The following is a 24194-nucleotide window of genomic DNA, read 5'->3' on the forward strand; positions in this document are numbered from 1 at the left end:
TAGGTGGCACAGTGGATAGAGCACTGACCCTGGAGTCAGAAGTCCCTGAGTTCAAATCCAGTCTCAGACACTTAATAATTACCTAGCTGTGTGGTCTTGGGTAAGCCACTTAACTCCATTTGCCTTGCAAAAACTAAAAAATTTAAAAAATAGAAATCTCACATTCTGCAAAATTGAGATAATACCAAAGAAGATCAAACTACTCCAGTGCAAATTTTCTGTTCAAGCTACAGAATTTTTTTGTCTGCTAAATCACAAGATAAAATGAATTGTAGTTTGATTATCTATCAAATAACAAACATTTATCGAGAATTCATTTTGTCCGTTATCACTGTGATATTCTGGATAGAGAAATGGACTATGTGGCTACTCCAAAAATTGTTTTACAAGCAGAGGGATAGTTTCTTTTAACATCAAGGTAATTGAGGTGACTCTGACTTCTCAAAGTTCCATTTGCAATACTGTTAGATTGCAATAAGCAAGAATCTGATTAATTTAACAGCAGGCTGTGGATGGCTATTACTGTGTTAATCTGAGGACCTGGTAGAATGGTTAAGTGATAAAGAAGCTTGGTTTCACATTTTAGCAGTCTTGGCCATAGGACCTTCAGACATTCACTTAGGGCTTACTCAGCATAGATGAGTTGTGGCTAATCAAACAGTAAGAGGAACAATTTCAACCTGGTTCCTGAATCAGTAGCTTTTTTCAATTCACCAGGAAGCTTTTCCTATCCATAAGTGACCTGTCTTAGAATAATGTCTATAATGGAGCTAATGACTGCTGGTGATAGGTAGAGGCTGGGGATAGTAGGTAGGCTCAATAGGTAGAGTCATTGTTGGTGGGGTTGGACAGCAAGCAAAGGTTGCTTGACCTTTTCCTCCACATGTACCTCTTCTAACCAAATGAATTCAATATTTATGAACCTTAAAGTGGACACAGGGAGCAAGAAACCATTCACCCCTGGCCTTTTTGACGTTCTCTGACATTATTAGTTCAGACCTAACTGTATAGAAGGGCAGAACTCAAGTTAGCTGAATCACTGTTGAATAAAAGCAAGGTTGCATATTTGTCCAATCCTGGACTCTCCCCACACCAGCTTTTCTCAACTCTGTCATACAGTAGTAGTCGTCATCATCATCATCATCATCTTTGACAATCTCTTGTATAAGGCTTATAATGTATTTGATGGCCATTATCTTATTTGAGCTTCCCATTAGTGTGATTAGAGACTTTGCAGATTAGAGGACCTGGGTTCAGGTCTTGCCTTTGAAAGAATGATACAGTGGAAAAGAGTCTTAAGTTCAAATCCTATTTCTGCCACATCTTGTATGGCATTGGGCTGTAATGGGAGCAATACTTTCCAACTTGGTAGGAGCTTTGAGTCATGGCCTCTAAGAATTCAGGGTCATCTCCATGTCTGTATTTGCCATCTGGCAAATGCTTTATGGGCTAATAGCTTTGAACTCACTAAAGTCATTTAGTTAAGGTCTGTAGGTAAGGAAACTGAGTCTCAGGAGGGTTAAGGAATTTGTGGTCATATTGCCTCTTTCAAGGCAGATTTGATACCTTGGGATATATTTCAGTGCAACTGTGGCATCGAAATAAATGAACTCTACTTCTGTATTTGAACATTTTATTTTAATGAATCCATTGTAAAAATAACCACAATCTCTCTTCTCCTCTTGGACCCAACCCACCCTTCACCTTTCTTGTGCTAGGATCTTGAATAACTCCTAAGGAAAGTCAGAGAAATGGGTAGTTAACTTTAACTTTAGTTTCCTAGCTTAATGAAAATCTTTGGAAGGTAATCATTCTTTCTTCTCCTTTTTTTTTTTTTAAATCTCATTTGAACTAACATTTCTGCCCTTGGGTACAGAGAGTTGATTAATATTCAAGGTAATCTAGTCAGTAAAACTCAACCTTTTTCTAGGAAGCATTTGTAATTTCCCACCAGAAATACTTTTCAGAAGGAAAAAAAAACTCAGTAATATTTATGAGAGGTTTCATTCACATCTGGTCTCTGGCTAGATTATTTCTGTAATTTTGGATAAATCACTGAGCATCCCCCGGCCTCAGTTTCCACATCTCTAAAAGAAAAGGGTTTGATCTAAATGACCTCTGGGATCCCTTTGACCAGTAGATCGATGATGCTATATATAAGAAAGTTCAGTGTAAATTGAAAAGGAATGGGACCTTTTACCATACTAAAAAAAATTGTGAAAGCTTAGAAGTATTTAAGAACCTGATATCCAACACAGGATGAGATATATTTAAAAAAATTCTTTGAAAATCAGATTTCTCTCCCTTCATGTATTTGATTTAATCTTGGCGGAGCTCTCCAGGCCTTGTGATATTTTTATGGCTGTGTTTATCAGCTAAGAGCTCCAGGATATCAGTGGCCAGATCTCTAGATTAAACAAGTGGAAAGCTATGGTGGGATTGTCTAAAATCTCCATTTGTAAGAAGCTGGTGATTTTTAATGCTGTGTCCCTGAGAAGAGAACTAGAATTTGTTTTCTTTCTCCTTTCTGTCAGGAAGTAACCCTTCTGGCTTTGTTGTAAGTGTGGTTTGTAATAATTGTACACATCCCAGATGGTTCATGAAAGGCCTTTGAAACACCATCTGCCAGGCGTGTGTCCAGCCGGCAGCTTGACATTCTGCTATAAGAAAAGAGAAGGCGGGTCTTCTCTCCCCTTTCCCTCCTTATCGCCTCATTGAATGAAGCTTGGTGACATTGGTTCAGACTGAAGGCGGTTTTCTCAGAGGATAACAGAGCAAACATCTGAGAGTAATCCTTTTGCAAGACTACAACATGGGAAGGTTTTGCCTGGTAATAAACCCTGGAGTTGATGGGAAGTGGGGAGTTGAGCGGGGGGGCTTCCCACCCATCATCTCATGGTCAAAATACCAGAATAGAGAAAAAAGTTCACCTTGGTTTTCATTTCCTCCTCGAAAACCATCTTGGAAGATAGTTACTGTTCTCTGGGCAGATAGCTAACTCATCCTTAATTAGTCCATGAAATGCTTCTTTGTTTTTCCATTCATTCTGGTTTATTTTTACACATTTCATTTCTTTATATTGACAGACTGTTTTCCCACAACAGGCTCTTCCCCAATCAGCCCCCCTTTCAGAAGGACATTCTTCAGAAATGAGTGAAACAAAACTGTCTAATGATTTAATTGGGACTGATATCATAGGACAGTTTTGATTTTTGAAAATTACCGATTTGTTAACAGAAACGTGTTAAGTGGGGGCTTTAACTCCAAGACATAGACATTAGTTGACCATTTCGTCTGGTTCTTTTGTTATTTTTATTTTTTGCAAGGCAATGGGATTAAGTGACTTGTCCACAGAGACACAGTTAAGTAGGTATTAAATGTCTGAGTCTGGATTTGAACTCAGGTCCTCCTGACTCCAGGGCTGGTGCTCTAGCCACTGCATCACCCAGCTGTTCTCTTTCAGTTCTTTGTTTGTTGTTGTTGTTTGTTTGTTTGTAATTTTTTTTTTTTAGAAATGCAACAGGTTTAACTGATTTGCCCAAGGTTACATAGATAAGTAAGTATTAAGTGTGTGAGGTCTGATTTGAACTCAGGTCCTCCTGACTCCAGGGCAGGTGCTCTAGCCACTGTGCCACCTAGCTGCCCCCATGCAGTTCTTTGTATGTTGGCTGTTTTTGTTTTTTAATTTTTTTGAAATACAACAGGATTAAATGATTTGCCCATGGTCATACAGCTAAGTAAGTATTCAGTGTCTGAGGCTGGATTTGAACTCAGGTCCCCCCGGCTCCAGGACCAGTGCTGTATCCACTACACTACCTAGCAGTCCCCCCATGCAGTTCTTTGGGTTTTTTTGGTTTTTATTTCTTATTTTTGAAACAATGATGTTAAGTGACCTGCCCAAGGTCACATAGCTAAATAAGTATTACATGTCTGAGACAGGATTTGAACTCGGGTCTTCCTGACTCAAAGGCTGGTGCTCTACCCACTGAACCACTTAACTGCCTCCCATGAAGTTCTTTGTGGGTTCTTTTGGTTGTTGGGGCATTGCTGTTGTTATTGTTTTTTTAATTTTTTTTTTTGAAATGCACCAGGATTACGTGACTTGCCCATGGTCACACAACTTAATAAGTAGTAAGTATTTGAGACTGGATTTGAACTCAGATCCTCCTGACTCCAGGGCCAATGCTCAATCCATTGTGCCCCCTAGCTATCCCCACCCCCTACCCTATGCAGTTCTTTGCTAAATTAAAAGAAGTCAATACAAAGTTAAGTCTCCTTATATTATTATGAATTGTGTTCAGTTCCCACTTCTAATGTAAAGTAGCTTCACTTCATTGAACCTCATTTTGTTATCCCTGTGAAATGAGGGAATTAGACTAGATGGGCTTTAGGGTCCAGCTAGAGATCTATGATCCTTTATAATACAGACATTATAATGATAATACTAGCTGTCTTCTAACTGCTTTTTAAGGTTTGCCAAGTATTTAAATATGGTATCATGGCTATCCTCATTTTATAGAGCAGTTAGATATACCTGGTGTCTAAAGGACAGATTGGTGGTTTAGTGGATAGAGAACCAGATCATAGTCAGGCGGGTCTGAGTTCAAATCTAGCCTCAGACACAAGCTGAGCAACCCTAAGCAAGTCACTTTTACCCTGTTTGCCTCAGTTTCCTCATCTATAAAATGAACTAGAGAAGGAAATGACAATTATCTCTGCCAAGAAACCCCCAATAGGATGAGACATGACTGAAATGCCTGAAGATCTCAACTAGAACTTTCCTAAACTCTCACATCCTGCACTCTTGGGACTACATTTCCTCTCTAGTAACTGCTGATATTTACCTTTTTGGTCACATTGACATGAAATCTGAGAGTTTGCAGAGCAATTGGCATACATTATTTCATTTTGTCCCTTAAAGATGGATAGGGTCTTGGAGAGATTGGAGTCCAAGCCCTCATTTTACAGACAAGGAAACTGAGGTCTCTTAAGGAGACCTGAAGGTTTTCAAGAAGCTAAATCTCTTAAGTCTAGATCCAGACTGTCCCAAAAGATAATGAAAAGTAGTAGCAGCAGCAACAGTAGTAAGTAGTGATGGTGGGTGGTAGTGGTGGTGGTCACAGTAGTAGTAGTAATAGTAGTAGTAGTAGTAGTAGTAGTAGTAGTATAAGATTATAATGTATTACTAATTATGATCCAATAAATTATAATTATGTGATGATTATTCATGAAGAAACTTATTATCCCCATTTTATTTGAGAAAACATGCTCAGAGTGATTTAGTGAACTGCCCCCAGGTCACAGAACTAGTGTCTGAGAAAAAATTGGAGCCTAGCTTTTTTGTAATTCTTGATCTCTCTCAACCCAGCAAGCACAATTAGAATTAAAAGGAGAGGAGACAATGATTGGCATTTATATGACATCTGAAGATTTCCTAAATACTTTACATACTGTGAATGGAGTGCTGCCTTCAGAGTCATTTCTGAACCTGGATTCAAATCTCATATCTGATAAGTGCTAGATGTGGGCAAGTAATTTAAGTTCCCTAGGCTTCACTTCTGTCATCTGAAAAGTAGGGAAATGAACTTAATGACCTTGAGAATTCCTTCTAATTATAGACCTATGCTTACCTAAGGTTTGAACTTATATCTCTCCTCAACATATTATCATCATGTCATTATTTGTAGTAATTATATCATAATTAGTAGCAGTAAAATATGTTACTGCTCCCATTAAGCTCTTTAAATTAGGCCATTCCAGAAACATAGTTGACAATACTGTCAGAAATCACCTTTAGACCTGCTCAGCTCTAAGCTCTACCTGTCACTGTAGTATTTTCACTCTGCAAAGATTTTCCATTTAGGGATCATACCAATATTGACATTTCTTATCATGGAATTTGTGTGGTGAAAGATGCTGTCCCTTCTCTCCAGAAAGACTTAGCATAAGCATATTATTCATTTCTGAAAACAATTTTTAAAAAAAATTCATTTCATTATTATGAATTTAGCAAACATCAACAATATAAGCATCTTTTTAAAAAACAGACTGCATATGAAGTTATGAATCTCATAATAGAGTTTCATCGTTCATTTGTTTAAAGTTCCCCCTGGTAGGTGCACTGCTTATCTTTTTGTCCACTTCTAAACTTCTTTATGCTCTCTTTTCTTTATTTTTAAAAATTAACTCATTGATGCTCTTTTTTTCTTCTTTATTTTTATTAGTGTCATTTTCAATAATCCCCTTCTCCCCACTGAGTCACCCCACCAAAGAAAAGCAAAAAAAAATGTACAGTTATGCAAAACAGATCTATCCATTAGTCTTTTCCATTTCTCTCCTATTGTTTTTCCATCACCCCATCACCTCTGTGTCAAATTAGGAAACATATCAATTGTTTTGGGGTCATGATTGGGTGTACCATGATTTCTATTTCCTAAGAGAAACTTTTTCTTTTATGATTTTGTTTTCAGTGTGTAATTTGTTCCCTTGGTTCTTCCTAGTTCACTTGGCTTCAGGTCAAAAGTCTCTTTCAGTTTTTTCTGAATCTCAACTGCTACCATTGCTTATGGAATGATCGTATTCCATTAAGTCATCTTTCACATTCTGTTCAGCTATTGTCCAACTCATAGCTACCCACCTTTTCCCAATTCTTTGCTACAACTTAAAATCTCTGCTTTGAATATTTTTCTCCATATGGTTATTTCCCCCTCATTCTCTATTTTTGTATATATTATTCATTTCTCCTTTGTTTGGATTGGGGTTTTAAAATCACTAATAGTCAAATAGTCATTTAAAGGTTTGTGAAGCACCCATATTTAGATAGCCTGTTGGATTTGCTTCTGATGTTTCTATATTTATTCTCGATGACTTGAGCCTGGTATAAAAGGGTTCTGGGACAAATACTGGAATACCTGCATTCCAATATGGACCCTAAGGTCTTCTATTTGTAACCTTGAGCAAGTTCCTTCAATGAAACAGAGTATAACATATATATCAAAAGAGAATTGAACTTGAAGTGGCCAGTACATTGACTGTAGGCATTACAACCTCCTTGGACTTGAGTTTTCTAATCTATAGGAGGAAGAAACCTTTATTAACCTCTGACTAAGTGCTTTTCAGATATCTCATTTGATCCACACACAACAAAACCCTGGGAGGCAATTGTGATTTTTATCCTTATTTTAGAATGGAGAAAACTGAAGTAAATTGACTTGTCCAAAAGTGTCCAGGGTCACACAGCTAATAATTCTGTGTGACTGAGTTGAAGTAATGGAATTGGGCGTGTGATTTAATAGGAAATTGAGATACTGGTAGAGTGAGGTATTTGAGGGAAAATCAACATGATGTCTGACTCCTGGTTAAGGGTTTGAGAGGAGAACAATAAGCTACAAAGTGAATTCTTTGAAAAAAGGAAGAAGAATGATCTTGGCACTGGAACTCAACAAGGGTTGAAGAATTGAACCAGGGTCATTAGGTTTAATAGGTCACTAGGTTTGATAGAATGACCTTCAAAGGAGGAAAGGATGCTTACAGGTAGTGGCAGTGGGTGAGTAGTGACAGTGGAGAGCAGCCAATACTCTAGCTCCCTCTTTTTAAGACTGATGTGTAGGGGTAGCTAGGTGGCGCAGCGGATAAAGCACCGGCCCTGGAGTCAGGAATACCTGGGTTCAAATACGATCTCAGACACTTAATAATTACCTAGCTGTGTGGCCTTGGGCAAGCCACTTAACCCCATTTGCCTTGCCAAAAATCTAAAAAAAGACTGGTGTGTTATGGGGCAGCAGAAGACTGCTAAGTCACCAGCCTCACTTTCTCATCCAGAGCCTCTAGGTCCAGTAGCCAGATATGGATCAGGACGACTGGAGATGACCCTGGATGTGAGACAATCAGGGTTTAAGTGACTTGCCCAAGGTCAAGTGTCTGATGTCAGATTCGAACTCAGGTCTGCCTGACTCCAAGGCCTATGCTCTATCCACTGTACCACTTCACTGCCCCTAATAAAAGGACAATGTGTATATTGGAAGGGTTGCCTAGTATTGCCATGTCATCAAAGGACTTATGAAGAATGAGACCAAGTCCAGTGCTTTAATAGTATTTTCTCCCTTTCTGAACTACAGAGCGGGGTGGGCCCTAGAGCAAAGGCCTTTCTCATAGCATCAGTCTTTATTTCTCTAAATGGTCTAGAGAATTCTTTTTTTTTTTTTTTTTTTTTTTTTTTTTTAGAATTCTTAATGGCAAGGTTCCTTCTTGACTCTTGATGTCTTCTCCTATGTGGAGCATACGCAGACCATTGAGATGGATTGAATCCAGACCATCGACTGGGACATAGCAAGTGGCAGATAAATATATGTTGGCTTTCCCTTCCTGCCTTCTCAGGGGAGCCACCACTTAAAGGACTTTGGATTAATGTGTTTTTTTTTAACTTTTTAAACATGTCAGATGTAAACACACATTCCATTCTTTATCATCTCAGTATGAAAGTTATTTCTAAGTACATGGTTGGAATTTGTCTAAAGGATTTCATTTCTCAGCCCAGGACTTTAACTGAATAGCTTTTAAGGAAAGCCTAAAAGCTACTTATCTCTAGATGAGGGGAAATGCTAGTTTCCAGAGAGAGGATTGGGTCCTGGGAGGATATGGATTGTAGAGAAAAAAATATTATGTTCACTCCAGTTAACCTTCATATTTAGACTCTTATTCTGTTAAATGTATACTCAAAATGGTAAATTTTTATGAACCTGGGTTAGACACCTTAGCTGAGATCCTTTGGACAGCATTTCTCTCTTTGAGTCATTTTTGCCACCAACCTTTGTTTGACTTCCTTAAATCCAATCAACCAAGAACTTATTATTATAGGCTGCTGTAGGCCAGACACTGCTGAATGTTGGTGATTCAGTAGAGTTTCTGTCTTCAAGGAGGTTATGTTTGAAATGCCTGCAGCCTTGGACAAAATCTTGAAAGTGTTTTTGAGCAGACTTTTGTTGTTCTAAGTAATAGAAATGTAAAATCTCTAGATCCTGACCTGGTGAGTATTTCTGGATGTTGCCAAGGTGGAAAAGCTTATGGTTCATTCTCTCTCTCTCTCTCTCTCTCTCTCTCTCTCTCTCTCTCTCTCTCTCTTTTATTTTGGCAAACATCAAAAACACAGTGCTTACCTGGGTTTTCTCTCTAATAGCTCCTATTTTCAGTCTTGAATCCAGAAAATAGAAGATACATGTATTGGTGGGAATGGTGATGGTAGGGGAAGGGAGAGATGAATGTAAGTGGCTAGAGTATGTAAGTAAGCTCTCCGTGGGAGAGTTACAGTTTGTTCATGTGTCTTAGATTGGCGGCTCTCCATTTTGAGTTTAATGACAAAATTTTTTGCTTTGGTCTTTCTGCTTCAGGCACAACCCGGCCTCCAAGAGAAGGAGAAGTCCCTGGGGTGGATTACAATTTTCTGACAGTCAAGGAGTTCCTGGATCTTGAGCAGAGTGGAACTCTCTTAGAAGTTGGCACATATGAAGGTGAGATGATCTGCTAATGGGCAAGTGGGTGGAAGCAGACGGGGCTCTCTGCCCCTCCTCAAAATGACTTGATTATCAAACTTTTTCTTTTCTTGATCTATTTGCACTCAATAGTTTCTTCAAAATGGGGAATTCCCTGTTTTCAGAGAAATAGCAAAATTGTATTCATGCATTCAATATTTCTTTGCATAGAAATCCCCTTGTGTTTCAAAGTTTGTGATAGTTTTATTGTCTAGAATTCTGTGCCCAACCTCCATTTCTTTTTCCAGATGAATTTTGCTAACATTGATATGGTCTGCTTGTTTTTTGGTACTTTTTGATTACATGATGAGCATATTGTGTGTATGTCTGTGTAAATACCCATGTGAATTACACATCTATAAGTATACATGGACACATACGAAAGTGTGTGTGTTTTTCCTGAGCAATATCTCTCAGTGGTTAATGAATTAGTAGTTGTGTTTTTGCCCACACACTTCTGTTCTAAAAATGATAGTTTATTTAGCTGATCTTATTAACTTACTAGCCTCATTAAACAGCAAGAGGTAGGTGGAAGGAAAATCTCATTTACAGAAAGCTTTGATGAGAAACCAAGTGAAGCCAAATCATCCCCCAGGTGTGGGATAAAACTGGAAGCAGGACAACAAACAGATGACAAAGTGGAACAATTCTGCTAAGACTCTTAGCACAAACTAGTTTCTCTGACTTTGAAAGTGGACGTACTATGTTTGGACTCAAACGTGCCAGTCTCTGATGAACGAGGAATTGAAAATGGAACAAGAACATCAAAATTAGTACTGTCAGACCAGATCAGCTATATACAGAAGAGCTCTATGCTGGAGGCAACAACTTTTATTGATGAGTATAGAAAAATTCAGTTTTAATGTAATTACACAAGGGGAACACAATAAATGCTTATGGAATATACAAACATTATTGCTACTAAAATCAATAACTACTCATTCTATCAATAAATATTTATACCTACTAAGGGCCAGGAACTTAACTAACCACTAGGGATACAAAAAAGAGACAGAAGTCAGTCCCTGCCCTCAAGGAGCTTATAGTATAACTGGGAGACAATATGCAAACAAATATATTCAAGTTAGAGAGGTCAGTGGTTAGAGCAAATCAGGGAGAATGTTTGAGGCAGAGGGCTCAGCTATAAAGATTGTCCCAGAGCTGAGAATTGGAGTGATTTTTTCTGTGGAAGACCCAGGAGACCAGTGTCGCTGGACCAAAGAGCAAACTATCCCATATTTATAACTTCTCAAATTAGTCTACAAATATTTTGGAGTACAATCTATGCATAGTCCATGGGCATTAATAAATATATGAGGAGCATCAAATAGGCTTTGATTAACAATATTCTGTAAAGGACAATCTCTTTGAAGCCCCTCAATTTACCAAAAGGAACAGAGTATATAATATCTCATTGACTTTATAGTTTCTTAGCTATAAAAAAGCATTTGATTTGATAACTCAAAATCCTACCTTAAAGGGTGCTCAGCTGACCAAGGGTCTTAATTTTAAGAAGGTAGGAGGAGGCATTAAATCGCAGAGATGAAATTAACCCCTCTCTTGCATTCTAAAATCAATTTATTGTCCACATTCTATGGTCAAATACACTTTGTCTATAATTACCTGTGTACTATCAGTTAGGTCACTATTACCCCACTGTCTTGTTCTCAGTTCTTCATCTATAAAATGAGGGGGTTGGGCTGGATAAACCCTTCCAGCTCAAAATTGATATGATCCTATTTATCAGTGGACCAGATTATATAGACTGCCAACTCACCTCCATGTCATCAACTTCTATCTCTTCCTATAGGATGGACATGACTCCATTCCAGGCTGTTTATCTAAACCATAGGTATCTTATCATACAAGTTTCTTTGAAATTAATATCAACAGAATTAACTTTGCTTAATAGATTTTTGCTTATTAATATCAAGAATGATATAGAATAAGGAGATATATATTGCTATCTGTCTTATTTGCCACTATCATGGAAGATGTCAATCAGAATGGAAAAGGAATTCCTTATAATAGGGAAAAGAAGGAAACAAACATTTATTGAGTAACTATGTGCTAAATACTATGCTAAGTGGTTTACAAATATTTCATTTCATCCTCAAAAAATTGCTGAAATGTAAGTGCTATTTTTATTCTCATTTTACACTTGAGGAAAATGAGGCAGAAGAGACTTGCTCTTTTGTACAAAGTGAAATGAGTAGATTTGGGACAACATGGTACACAGTATCAGGAACATTGTGAAGATGATCAAATATAAAAGACTTGGCTACTCTGATCAAGGCAGTGATCCAAGACAACTAACTTCACAGGACTCATGGTGAAAAATGCTTTTCTCCTCCAGAGACTGAGTGCAGATTGAAGTTTTTTTAACTTTATGTTTTTTCTTCTTCCTTTTTATTTTTTTTATAATATGGCTAATATAGAAATACATTTTGCATAATTTCACATGTATAATTGATATACTGTTTGCCTTTTCAATGAGTGCAAAAACTGCAAAGAGTAAGAGAATTTGGATCACAAAATTTTTAAAATGAATCTTAAAATTTTTTTTTAAAGTTTGAAATGTTTGGAAAATAATGAAATACAAATAGGAAAGGGAAAAAATAAAGACTTGAAGATTTTTTTTTAAAAAAAGATGAGACTTGCTCCAAGTTACACAGCTAGTAAGTGTCTGAGGACAGAATTGAACTTGGGACTTCTGGCTTCAGTCCTTCTAAAAGATGCCTTATATTATTAGGGAAGCTATCTAAATTCTTAGACTCTCCTAAATGAGATCAATCCACAATCATACCAAATAATTTGCTCTAATTAACTTCCCAAGAAAACCAAAAAATTAAAGAATGCTTTTTTTGTCTCCTATATGCAATGGTAAATCTATTAGTGCATATAACTTGTATAATGAGGAGGGAGGGAAGGAGGGAGGAGGAGGAGGGGGAAGGGGAGGGGGAGGAGGAAAGAGTAGTTTAAGAACAAGAAAAAGTTTAAGAACAAGAAGAATAAAAACAAGAAGACGAAGAAGACAACAAAGAGGAAGAATAAGATGATGTTGAAGATAAAAAAATGATGATGATGATGATGATGATGATGATGATAGGCTCAGCTGCATTTGGAAAACTTCAAGTTTTTCTGTGTTTTTAGTGATCTTAAGGATGTCCTCCCTCCCTCCCTCCCTTTCTTCTTCCCCCCTTCCTTCTTTCTATTTGTTTACTTCTTTTTCCAATTATATGTGAAAATAATTTTAAACATTAATTTTTGTAAAATGTTCTCCCTCATCTCCCCCACCCTTGAATAGTAAGTAATCTGATATGTTACACATGCACAATCATGTTACTTATATTGCAATAGTATTCATGTTGTGAAAGAAGAATCAGAGCACAAAAAGGGAAAAACAGAAAACAAAATTTAAAAGACAGTATGCTTTGGTCTGCATTCAGACTCCATGGTTCTTTCTCTGGATGTGGTGAAAATTTTTTTATCTCAAGTCTTTTAGAATTGTCTTTGACCTCTGTACTGCTGAGAAGAAATAAGTCGGTAATAGCTGATCATCACGCAATGTTGCTGTTAATGTGTACAATGTTCTTCTGGTTCTGTTCACTTCTTTCAGCATCAGTTCATGTAAGTCTTTCTAAATTTCTTTGAAATCTACCTGTTCATCATTTCTTATAGAGCCTTAATATTCTGGTATGTTCAAATATACCACAATTTGTTCAGCCATTCCTCAACTTATAGTCATCTCCACAATTTCCCATTCTTTGCCACCATAAAAAAGGTGTTATGAATATTCTTGAACATGTGGGTTATTTCCCCCTTTTTATGATCTTTGCAATTCAGAACTTGTAGTAGGATTGCTGCATCAAAGGTTAGGTACAGTTTTATAGCCCTTTGGGCATAGTTCCAAATTGCTCTCCAGAAAATTTGGATCTGTTCACAATTAAAAGAGCATTGGTATCCTGAAAACAGGTCTATTTCTTTAATACTAACATTCTTTTGGTAATTGTATGAATCTATACGAGTGGTAAATCATGGTATACTTAGTATTCATGAAATATTAGGTCACCTGTTGGATAATGATAGACATGGTGAGTATAAATAGGCATTTGCTTATTAATAATGAAGAACTGTGCATCAAAAATGGCAAAACAAAGAATCTTCAGGGAGACATATGATTGGAAGGGGGAGGAAGCCTCTTGGGAAGAGGATAAAAGCTAACACACTAATAGTCCATGGGCTACATTGACATTCATGTGTAATCCAAAACATTAGAAGGCCTCTAAGCTCTTAGGCTAGAAATCCATGGAAGATTTACAGGAGGATATACACAAGGATAACATGAGATAGGAATATGAGGTTGGCACGCTCATCTACATCAATGACATCTCAGTATTCAAGTATCTGCCAGTGGACAAATTGGGGGTTTTAATTGAATGATTAACTTTAGAAATAACTCTACCTAACTATTGAGTTATTCCTTTGTCAAGATCAACATCCAAATAATGAGTCCATTGCTCATTGAGATGACCTTATGGTCATCATTATCTAATAAGCCTGCAGTACTCCTAATTTAAGTCTTCTTAGTGAAAAATACATGCGTCTAAATGCCTGCCATCTACTCCATCATTAGTGGACAATCGTCTGTCATTGAATTGAACCCATACTTTGCCATCTTTTAAGTACACCCTCCCAAGACACAAGAACAAGTATTGACTTTGTGGACTGTGAGTATTAAGAGGCATTGTCTCATAAAGATTTGTCCTAGTATGCCTAAAGCAAACATTTGTCCTGGTTCTTTATGATGGGAAGAAAGGAGGAATGGACTGGGTTGTGTTTACTAAAGAGATATTTCTCCATCTTAAACTCTCTCAATCTCAATCTTAGTAACCTCAAACAATCAGCAAGGCTGGCACCAAAGGCATAAGTTCCTTCTGGTTAGCAAAATAGATAATTTAATTTACCCAAATCTAAGCACCAATTCCACCTCTGAGGTTTACCATTAGCATTGGTAAGCTGTCAAAGAATGAAAAAAAGTGGCTTCTGTCAATTAATGGAATTTGGCCTTTCCAGTGTATTCTAGTTTTTTTTCCCTGTCAACTGGAGCCAAGAGTCCCCTTAAAAGCTCCCCATGTTAGAATCTTTTGATTAGACATCAAGGGCTTCTACCCTAAGGGCGACTGGAAACAGTATTTTGGATTCTCCTGACGTGAACCTGTATGACAATACCCCAATACTATGTTCAGTAAGAACTGAAATAGAAGAATACAGAAGCTTTGTTCCCAACAAAGGCTTGGTGGATTATGCTGCATAATTGTATTTTTTCCCGAGACTCTTGTATGGTAATGTTATTTCAGATTCTTGTAGTTATGTTTGTTTTGGCTTGTCGAGGTAATAAGCCTTTTCCTGTGCACAAGGTTGAATCAATGTCATTTTTTTTTCTTTCCTCCTGACTACATAATGTTCTAGTTTTGGTTCTTTGAGTCAAGAGTTTTCCCTAAGCGTTGAGAATATTTTATGTCTGTTACAGGCTAAGACAAAGCTTTGAATTGGGAAAGTTAACCTGAGAAATGGCCCCAGGATTCAGTAATTGGGTTTTTATTTAAAATCAGAACTAGGCCTTGGAATAATGCTGGTTCAAGGAATCCTAGAGCCCCTCTCTGGAGGAACGTTCACTTCATTTCAACTGGTTCTTTGCCTCCTCTTACCTCCCTCTTAGCTCAGACTATTTCTTTAAAACACCTGTTTCATTATTTTTGTTTGTTTTCTTTTTGTTTACTGACTCCTCTAATCTGCTTTGGAAAAATAGCATGTTATAGTGGCTGTTGCCATGGAGACATTCAAATCTGTCCACTAAGGCTTACTCTCCCTTTGACCTTGGGCACTGCTTTTAGTATTTCTCAGCCTTGGTTTCCTCATCTGTAAAACAGCAATAGTGAGACTTTGAATTACTAGAGTTTTGAGAGACTAAAGGGGGGTAATGCATGCAAAGACTTTGCAAGCCTAAGAGAAGTGGATTTTTTGTGCATTGTTTTATGCCAAACTCAACAAACAACTAATAAAATTGACATTTCCATACACATACAATAGAAAAAGAGGAACTGTATACAGAACTACAGTTCTCTGTTTTATACAGCCTAGTTTTGGGGGGGGGGGGGATTTAACAAATTCAACCTATAGTTTTCAAAGCTGCCTATCTTTGCTGTCTGGCTTTCCTTATAGTTCCTAGATAGATTTGGGATAATCCTTTTGATTTCATTAGCATCATGAACTCTGGGTAAAACAACTCCAACTCCCTCTCGGGGCAGCTAGGTGGCACAGTGGATAGAGCACAGGCCCTGGAGTCAGGAGGACCTGAGTTCAAATCCTGCCTCAGATACTTAATGATTACCTAGCTGTGTGGCCTTGGGCAAGCCACTTAACCCCATTTGCCTTGCAAAAACCTAAAAAAAACCCAACTAACACAGGTCAGCACAATTTGGGGGGGGGGGCACTGAAAAGTCAATTGACTTTCCCAAAGTCACAGTAGCCATATGAATTAGTGGTAAGACTAGAACCTAGACCTTGGTGACTCTGAGGCTAGCTTTTTCTTAGTTCTCAGCTGTCTCTCTGCCTGGTTTTTCTCATCTTCTTCCTTCACCTAGGACTGTGTTGCTGTTAGTAAAACCTGAGAAGAAGAACATCTTTAATTAAATATCTTTAGTCTGGTCTCTCAGGAACAGAGGGAGTATGAGGAATTGGAATCTACAAAGAATCTAGAAACTATGTCCTTTTCAGCCTCTCCTTTCATGAAGACCCCTATCAGACTGCATGTGGGCCCCACTTGTTGGTGCTAGGCCCCTCCTGAAATGACATTTACCTGTCTCTTCCCCTATAGAAGGAAGACTCCAAGCTCACCCATCCTCAGAAGGGCCTCCAACAGATCAAGACCACCCTGTATTTTGCCCTGCATTCTTCCCCCATCCCATGAGGCATTATGCATGGTGTATGGGTGGAGCAGCAGCTGGGTTTTCTTCTTTGCCCTTTGGCCAGTTGACAAAACCAGATGACATCATTGCCATGGAAAAAATTCAGGAGGCATCCACAAACACTTTTGTGTATCTGTCACCTCTCCTTTGTACTGAGTAATCAGAGATCTGGTCCTGGTAGGCATCGTAGAGGTCATTTGGTCCAGCCCTGTCATCTATGAAATGATGCTTAGGTCCTTTCTGGTCTAATATTCTGTTCTGATGATTGAAGAACTGGGACTTTAAGCAGTTCTAAGGGCTTTGTCTATAGTCTACAGATGAGGAAACTGAGTCTCACAGTCATCTAGTGACTTGCCCAAGGTCACATGCAGTCATTCACAGAGATGGCATTTCGACCAAGCTCTGGCTACTGATTCTAATCCACTTGTCTTTTCACTGTATCACAACCTATAACCTTAGTTGTAGACTTTCAAGATCAGCTGAACCATGTCCCTTCTTTATCTCCTGATTGTTCTTTATTCTCTCCTGTTGAGACCAGGCAGACGAATGGTTCTCCTTAGCTCTGGAGGACTGGAAGGGGAGGAAGAGAGTTTAAAAAGGATGAGTTAGGCAGAGGGACCAGTTCAAAGCAGGTGTCTTTTATAAATGACTGGGGGGGTAGATGATACTGAATACATTGACCTTGCATTTGAAAGCCCTTCCTTCCCCTCTCAGGAGGAGCCCTGGCTGCCTGGTATTTCTGATGGAAATCATGGCTGACCTACATTATTTAGTAAATGAGCTATTCAGTGTTAAAATAAATTTCCTTCTGGAAGGTCTATACCCCTCACAAGGGCTCTTACTGGGGCTCAACTTAGATGAAAATAGAGACAAATAAGAACGATGAATAATATCTGATAAAGGACTCTCCATTTTTCTTCATGGTAGACCAATCCTATTACCAGGACCCTTGGAACCTTAATCCTTGGCACACCCTAATTACCCTCCTGATATGAGAAGCCCTGCTGGCAGGACCAGGGAGACCATGGTCCTTTCTGGTATTCATTGATAATTAAACAGTTGACAAATATCATTCAACCCACTTATGTCTTCCTCATATGAATGCATTTGTCTATTGTAAGTCATAGGTTTGTTTTAGAAAAGGACCATCCTTAAATTTTGCCAAGCATCTAAAGACATATGATCCATGCTTCCTACCCCTCCTCCCCAATAATATAGGGAACTTCTGGTATGAAACATACCTCTTCTGTGTAGATTGGTAACTTAGCTGAAAATACCTGGGCAATGAGAAATAGTGGGACTTAACTTTGCTCATATACGAATATATATGCCAGAGGCATCATGATACGCAGGTGGCTTTGTGAGTAGGTCTTGTTTCATTAATAACATCTGTCTCTCTAGTATCATTCACAGTGTCTGTCCCAGACTATGAGCTCAAATATTCACAAACTGTTGATTAATTCCATGCTCCATTATGGCCCTCTCTCCAACAGACCATCTTGTCCCATCATCACTGGCATGTGAGGAAAGATCTTTCTTGCATGAGACAAAGAAATTCCCTAGCCATTGTCCTCTCAGAACTTATAAACTGAACTAGACAACCAAGACAAAGACACAAAAGAAATAAAATTAAATGAACATAAGTTCGTTTTTAAATATGTTCAATCATACCATTTAGATGCGTTTCATAGTATCGTAGATTTAAAGCTGACAAGTCCTTTCAAGAACATGGAATCCATGGGTTCTTTACCCTCCCCCCCCCCCCAATCCCTTGAACAATATGGTGAAACCTAAGGACCTCTGAACTTCTAGTGTTTTTAATGTGTAACATAAAATGCAGAGGTTTAAAAAGTCAAGTCAAAAAAGCATTCACTAAGCTTCTTAATTATGGCTGACACTGATAAACACTGCAAACGTAAAAAAAAGTAAAAACAAAACAAACAAACAAACAAAAAGAAATTGTCCCTGTTGGTTTGTTGATGTTATTGTTTCTGTGTTTGCTCCCCATTCTCCAAAAAGGATCCTGACAACTGGGACTGTTATCATGACATGCAAGTGAATTGGATTCCTCCAGAGCCATCTAAGTTCAGTGGTCTAATATGAATCAGGATAACTGAGTTTACAGTCTGTTGGGGGGAACCAGTATGTTATCCATTACATACAAATTCTCTCTTTCTCTCTCTCTCTCTCTCTCTCTCTCTCTCTCTCTCTCTCTCTCTCTCTCTCTCTCTCTCTCTCTCTCTCTCTGTATATGTATATATATATGTATATATATATATATATATGAAAAATAGAAATAAACTTGGGGGAAAGCATTGAGATTAAAATTGGAAAGATTTCTTGAAGAAAGTAGAACTTCAGCTGAGACTTGAAGATGAAAGGTTGATGAGTGAAGAAAGAATCATGGGACTTGGGCTGGAGATTTAAAGTAGAGAATAAGAGAGATACAGTGATGGTTGGAATCCAAAGTGATTCATCAACTTGACTGGTTGGGGGGAGTTATTGCTATAAGTCAGGTTATTGCCCATCCCACAAAATGGCCATGCAATATTTTGAGTACACATCCAGAGACTGAAAAAAAAAAAGGGAAACAGATTCATCTATCCTCTTGGTAGATATTCCTAGTGACCCAGGCCAGCATGATCTCGGGCTTCATAGAAAGAGACTAACACAAGAAGGATTTCCACTATTTTCTTGACTGTTATTATCCATTGCTCTTACAACCTACCAGCTGGCATGGTAAGTTGTTCCCTCGTGATACTAGAAGTATCAAGGAACAAGGAATGGAAAATGAATGCTCATCCCAGAAAGATCTTTCTCCAGTATCTTATCTTTTCCAGATATTAGCTGATAGCATGAATTTTATTCTGTAGGTCCTGTGTAGATTGATAGGATAACTCTTTAATAAGCCACTTATTAAATTGATTGATATTAAATTAATTTGGGACAAAGACCAACCATTTTATTTCAGTTAGGTTTTGACATCCCAGGTGCCAAATCCAGTGCCTGCTACAGAGTATAGCTTCTTTGATATTGGTGATTCCCCACCAGAATATCACACCACTTGGTTTTCTCTTTCTTCTTCAATAGACTTTTTACCCACTCACTAACCGGTTCCCCCCTTCTATTGCTGATCTTTTACATTAGGAGCATGGAGATCAGATTCCCAGCCTCTTTCATGAGCACATGAGTATGGACCAAGATGAAAGCATCAGGGTAGGAGTTCAACCTTGAACTCATCATGCAGCATCTTCTTCTCTTCGTTCCTAGTCAGTCAGAGAGGGAGGTGAGATTGTCCCATTTCCTTCAGCATAGGGCTTTCCTGTTTGTTCAAAGGCAGATTATTAGAGCACTCTAATTTAATTGTTTGCATTTAGTTTTATGCAATTACAATCATAGCCATATGGTGAGGGGAATACAAAAATACCGTGAGGGAGTCTCCTAACAGTGGTTATATGGGAGGCCTTGGATGGTGCCCACATTGTGCCCCTGTTCTGCCTTGTGTTTTGGAGCTGTCATGGCTCAGAGCTCTGGCTTTGTCTGGCCAGGATAAGAGGATCATCTTCAGACCATCCTTGTTTACCTGAGAAGCAGGTCTTAGGAGACCCTTCTGCACCCATGATGGTATCTATGAAATTTGATGAATACCTGAGTTGGAAAAATTTCAAATATTGTCCAATTTTTCTTATAAGTAAGTGCTAGGTGGATAGAGCACTGGCCTTGGAGTTAGGAGGACCTGAGTTCATATCTGGCCCCAGACACTAAATAATTACCAAGTTGGGTGGCCTTGAGCAAGTCACTTAACCCCACTTGCTTGCATACACACATAAATGAATGAATGCACAAATGAATAAATGAATAAATAAGTGCTAACCATTAATGTTATGCTCAGATGAATTCCAAAGGGGTGGATAGTCCTATTTTATTTCTCATAATTAACTGAAAAGCAACATTCAAGTTATGGATTTTTTTTTGGCAATCAGAAAACATTTATTAAGGGCTTTCTATGGGTCTGGCAGTGTACTATGCACTGAAGATGCCCCCCCCCCCCACAAAAAAAGACAAACATATATAATGGCATCAAGGATCTCACCAGCAGTGTTACATATAAGATTTAGATATAGGATAAGCTCAAAAGGCAATGTACTAACATTAAGAGACACCTGAGGAAAAAGACCCCTTGGGATTTCAATCTAGACTTGGAGAAAACCATGGAAGCTAGAAGACAGAAATGAGGATGAGGAACCTGAGCAGTCCAGGTAATGGGGGTGTGAGTGGCGTTGGGGGATGCAATGTTGTCTGCAAGAAACTTTAGATGCCAGTGTTACCTTAGTGTACTTAGAAGGGAGTAAAGTGTAAATGGACTAGAAAGCTAGAGGGGGGCAGGTTGTAATGGGCTTTAAAAGTCAAAGGAGATTTTAGATTTGACCAGAAAGCTTAAGAGTCTTCCCATTCCAGACTTGATTTTTTTTTTTTGGCAAAAGAAGCCATTCTTTGCCTCATTTTTTTACTATCCATAGCAACTGAATAGACATTGCCTCAGTCAAATTAAGACCAGGGAATGATCTTAGATTAAAAAGGTCTGAGCCTCCCACTGCATCCAGTCCATCTCTAGTCATCCTGACCTATATCTTGCCACTGGACCAAGGTGGCTTCTGAGGAGAGATTGAGGCTGGTGACTTTGCCTTGTTCTCCCTCATTTAAATCTAATCCACTTCTAAATCATGGCATCAACTTCCTGATGTCCATCTACTGCAAACAATAATAAGAGCCAAAGCAGATTTTAGAATTTATCCTAGAGGTAATAGGGAGTCCCTGGGGTTTATTGAATAAGGGCATGACTTATGAAAGATCACTTTGGCAGGAAGAATGAAGAAATCATTGGAAGTAAGAGTCTTGAGGCTGAGACACCAAAGAGAGGAATCTTTTTCTATATGCCTCAGACCCTCTCTGTTTTCTCCTTGTAGCCCCAAAATCATTTTGGCTGTGGCTACTTAGCTGCCTGTCTCCTTAGACATGCATCCTAAGGTTGTCGGTGATCCAAGTAGAAGGCAGCTAGAATATTCCCATTAATGAAAGTCAGGTATGGCAGCTAGCAAGTTGGAGCTGGAGTCAGGAAGCCCTGAATGGAAATCCTTATCTATTCTGTGACCATTATGAATTTGCTAATTAGAACTTCTCATCACTTACCTGGAAAATGGGCATAAAAGTATTTGCAATTCCCCATCTTTCCAAGGTAGTTGTGAGGTTCAAAGAAGCTAATGTTTGTCAAGTTCTCTATCATCCTAAAACCCTCTACACATATCACCTGTTATTATTTATGGAAACCATTTCTTTTTCCATCTTGCTCTAAAATGGGTAATAGAATATGATCTGATATTTCTAAATCTCAGTTTTCTCCTTTGGGATATTGAGTTAACATGTGTTGTACATTCTTGTCTCCTGGGGTTGTTGTGTTTCTGGATTGAAAAGGATATGACATTTGTAAATTTTCTATTAGTATGCATAGTCATCTTCTCTTAAGAGGATTTAGTCTTGGGCTAGGGCTAGTTTTCAGCCCTGTGAATTCCTTGCTATGGGGATCCCCCAGATGAGGAAAACCCATCTCCTAATATATGTTACTACCTTCTTTCAGTTTTTAGGAATAGGAAGGTGCCCAGAGCTCTATGCTGACTTACTTGGATCACATAACCAGAATGAATCCAAAGTTGGATTTGTACCTCGAGGTTAACTGTCCACTCTGACTCATCTAAAAAGGAAACATTCTAGATATCATTACTTCAAGAAATCAGGCTCTCTTCTTTCCATGGGGCAAGGACTCATATGTGCGGTGAAGTGAGGATTGTGGTTTTTCTTTCCTTTTGCAAAGACTCATACAAAGAACCACAGATCACACTGATTTGGGCTTGATTTTTGTTGTAGCATGTTTTGGTGCAAATTGATTCTCACAGAGATATCTCTGACCACAATGCATGGGACACATCCTTCTCTCTCACTATTCACAAGCATAACACACCAAATTTCCAAGGAGGAGCCATACATAGACACATAGTACACATAGAGTGTACTAAAAATCTTATGATTTTATAGCTTAAAGTTACACATCTAAGATTTTTGGGATATTGAGTAATATGTGGCCAGTTGTCAGGGAATATTTGGGCATATTAAGGAACCTATTTATGAACATAAACTCCCTGTTTAAAAGTCACATTTTAAAGCCCATCAGATCCTCCTCCCTCATTCTGTAGATACAGAAACTGGGACCCATAGAGGGAAGGTGATTTGTCCATAGTCTTAACATAAATAAGTGTCTGAGGCAGGATTATGAACTTAGAGCTTCCTTACACCTAGCCCCTTACCTGCCTCTCAAATTTACTTTAGTTCGACTTAATTTTTGAGGTCATCTGTTTGAAGAGCTCCAATGTGGAAAATTCCTCCACTAATGCAGATTCTCAACTCTGCTGTAGCATATGGTCTTAGATAGTGGTCTGAGTCCCCAGAAGCTTACCAACTTAGTCAGTCTCTTATGAATCAGAAATAGGGTTTAAATCTTGGTCTTTCTGACTCAGAGGCCAGCTTCTCACTCTTCTTCCATGCTGTCTTTCTTTCATTGGATATCAAACATAGAGCTTTATGAGGAATGTATATTGAGGCAAAGCTACCTTAGGTCTGTGGGGCATTGTTTTGCTTTTTTTTTTTTAATCTAAGGTGGATGAACTTTGTTTCCTCATCTCGGGGCTGTTCCCTTGTAAGGTCATGACAAAATGTGGACCCAGCTTTTGGATGTCTATTGGTTCTTCAAGATCCAAAATTTGGGGGTGGGGGATTCTGCTCATGTCTGTTCACTTCAATTGAACAAGCATTTATCCAGTGCCTGCTGTGTGGGAGCAGTTGAGCAAGAAGCACAACCTCTTAGAGACCCTTGGGTGAGGAAGCAAATTACATGGATTCAGGGAAAGGAAGAGGAAAGAGGAAAAGAGTATTTGTAAGAGCCTACTCTGAGTCAACCTCAGCACTATCTCATTTGATCTTCACACTAATGCTGGAAGGTAGGGGTTTTTATTATTCACATTTTACAGGTGAGGAAACTGAGGCAACTGGAAGGTTGCCTTCTTTCTGAGGTCAGATTCAAACTTTGCTATTTCTGAGCCAAGGGCTAGTTTTCTGTATACTCAATCACCTAGTTATTTCATTTATTTACCAAGTTCAGTAAAAAAATCAAATAATTCCCATTAAGATTGGAGGGGAGGACCAATTATGTGAACTAATTTATCATTGCCCTTTTCAGGGCACAGATCATGCCCCCTTTAAGAAATGTAGAAAGGGAAGAGAAGATACTTTTTAAATAATTGAAAAAGTCCTTTTTTCAGGATAACCTAAAAAAAAGCAAATATATGTTCTTTTATTTTCACAAATTTTCCCTCCCTTCTTTTAACAAAATCATGAATCCCATACTTCTAAAGAAGTTGTTGTCCATCTCTGTGTTTTTATTTTCTGATCTGAATCGATTCATTTATTTGGTCTTAATATGCTCCATTAAAAGCTTTTCTATATAGCAAACAATATTACTTATTTTTTTGGATTTATTGAGTTTTTTAAATGTCATTCCTCTCAACAAGGCCATTTCCACAAGCATTGATTAGGTGTACAGGGTGACTTGCATCTCTGGTGTAAGGGCTTGCTGATCATTTGTCAA

General features: G+C 38.3%; 1 protein-coding gene across 21 annotated transcripts in view; it reads left to right on the forward strand.

Annotated features, from left to right (window-relative positions):
* Positions 1-24194, forward strand: part of MAGI1 (membrane associated guanylate kinase, WW and PDZ domain containing 1) — a 682760-nt gene that overhangs the window by 519222 nt on the left and 139344 nt on the right. For all 21 annotated transcript variants that reach the window (XM_074198792.1, XM_074198793.1, XM_074198809.1 and 18 more), the window contains one exon: positions 9387-9506. In XM_074198792.1, the coding sequence (XP_074054893.1) occupies positions 9387-9506 (120 nt within the window). The remainder of the gene's footprint in view (positions 1-9386; positions 9507-24194) is intronic.

Source organism: Macrotis lagotis, chromosome 8, assembly GCF_037893015.1.
Source record: "Macrotis lagotis isolate mMagLag1 chromosome 8, bilby.v1.9.chrom.fasta, whole genome shotgun sequence".
NCBI classification, from domain to species: Eukaryota; Metazoa; Chordata; class Mammalia; order Peramelemorphia; family Peramelidae; genus Macrotis; species Macrotis lagotis.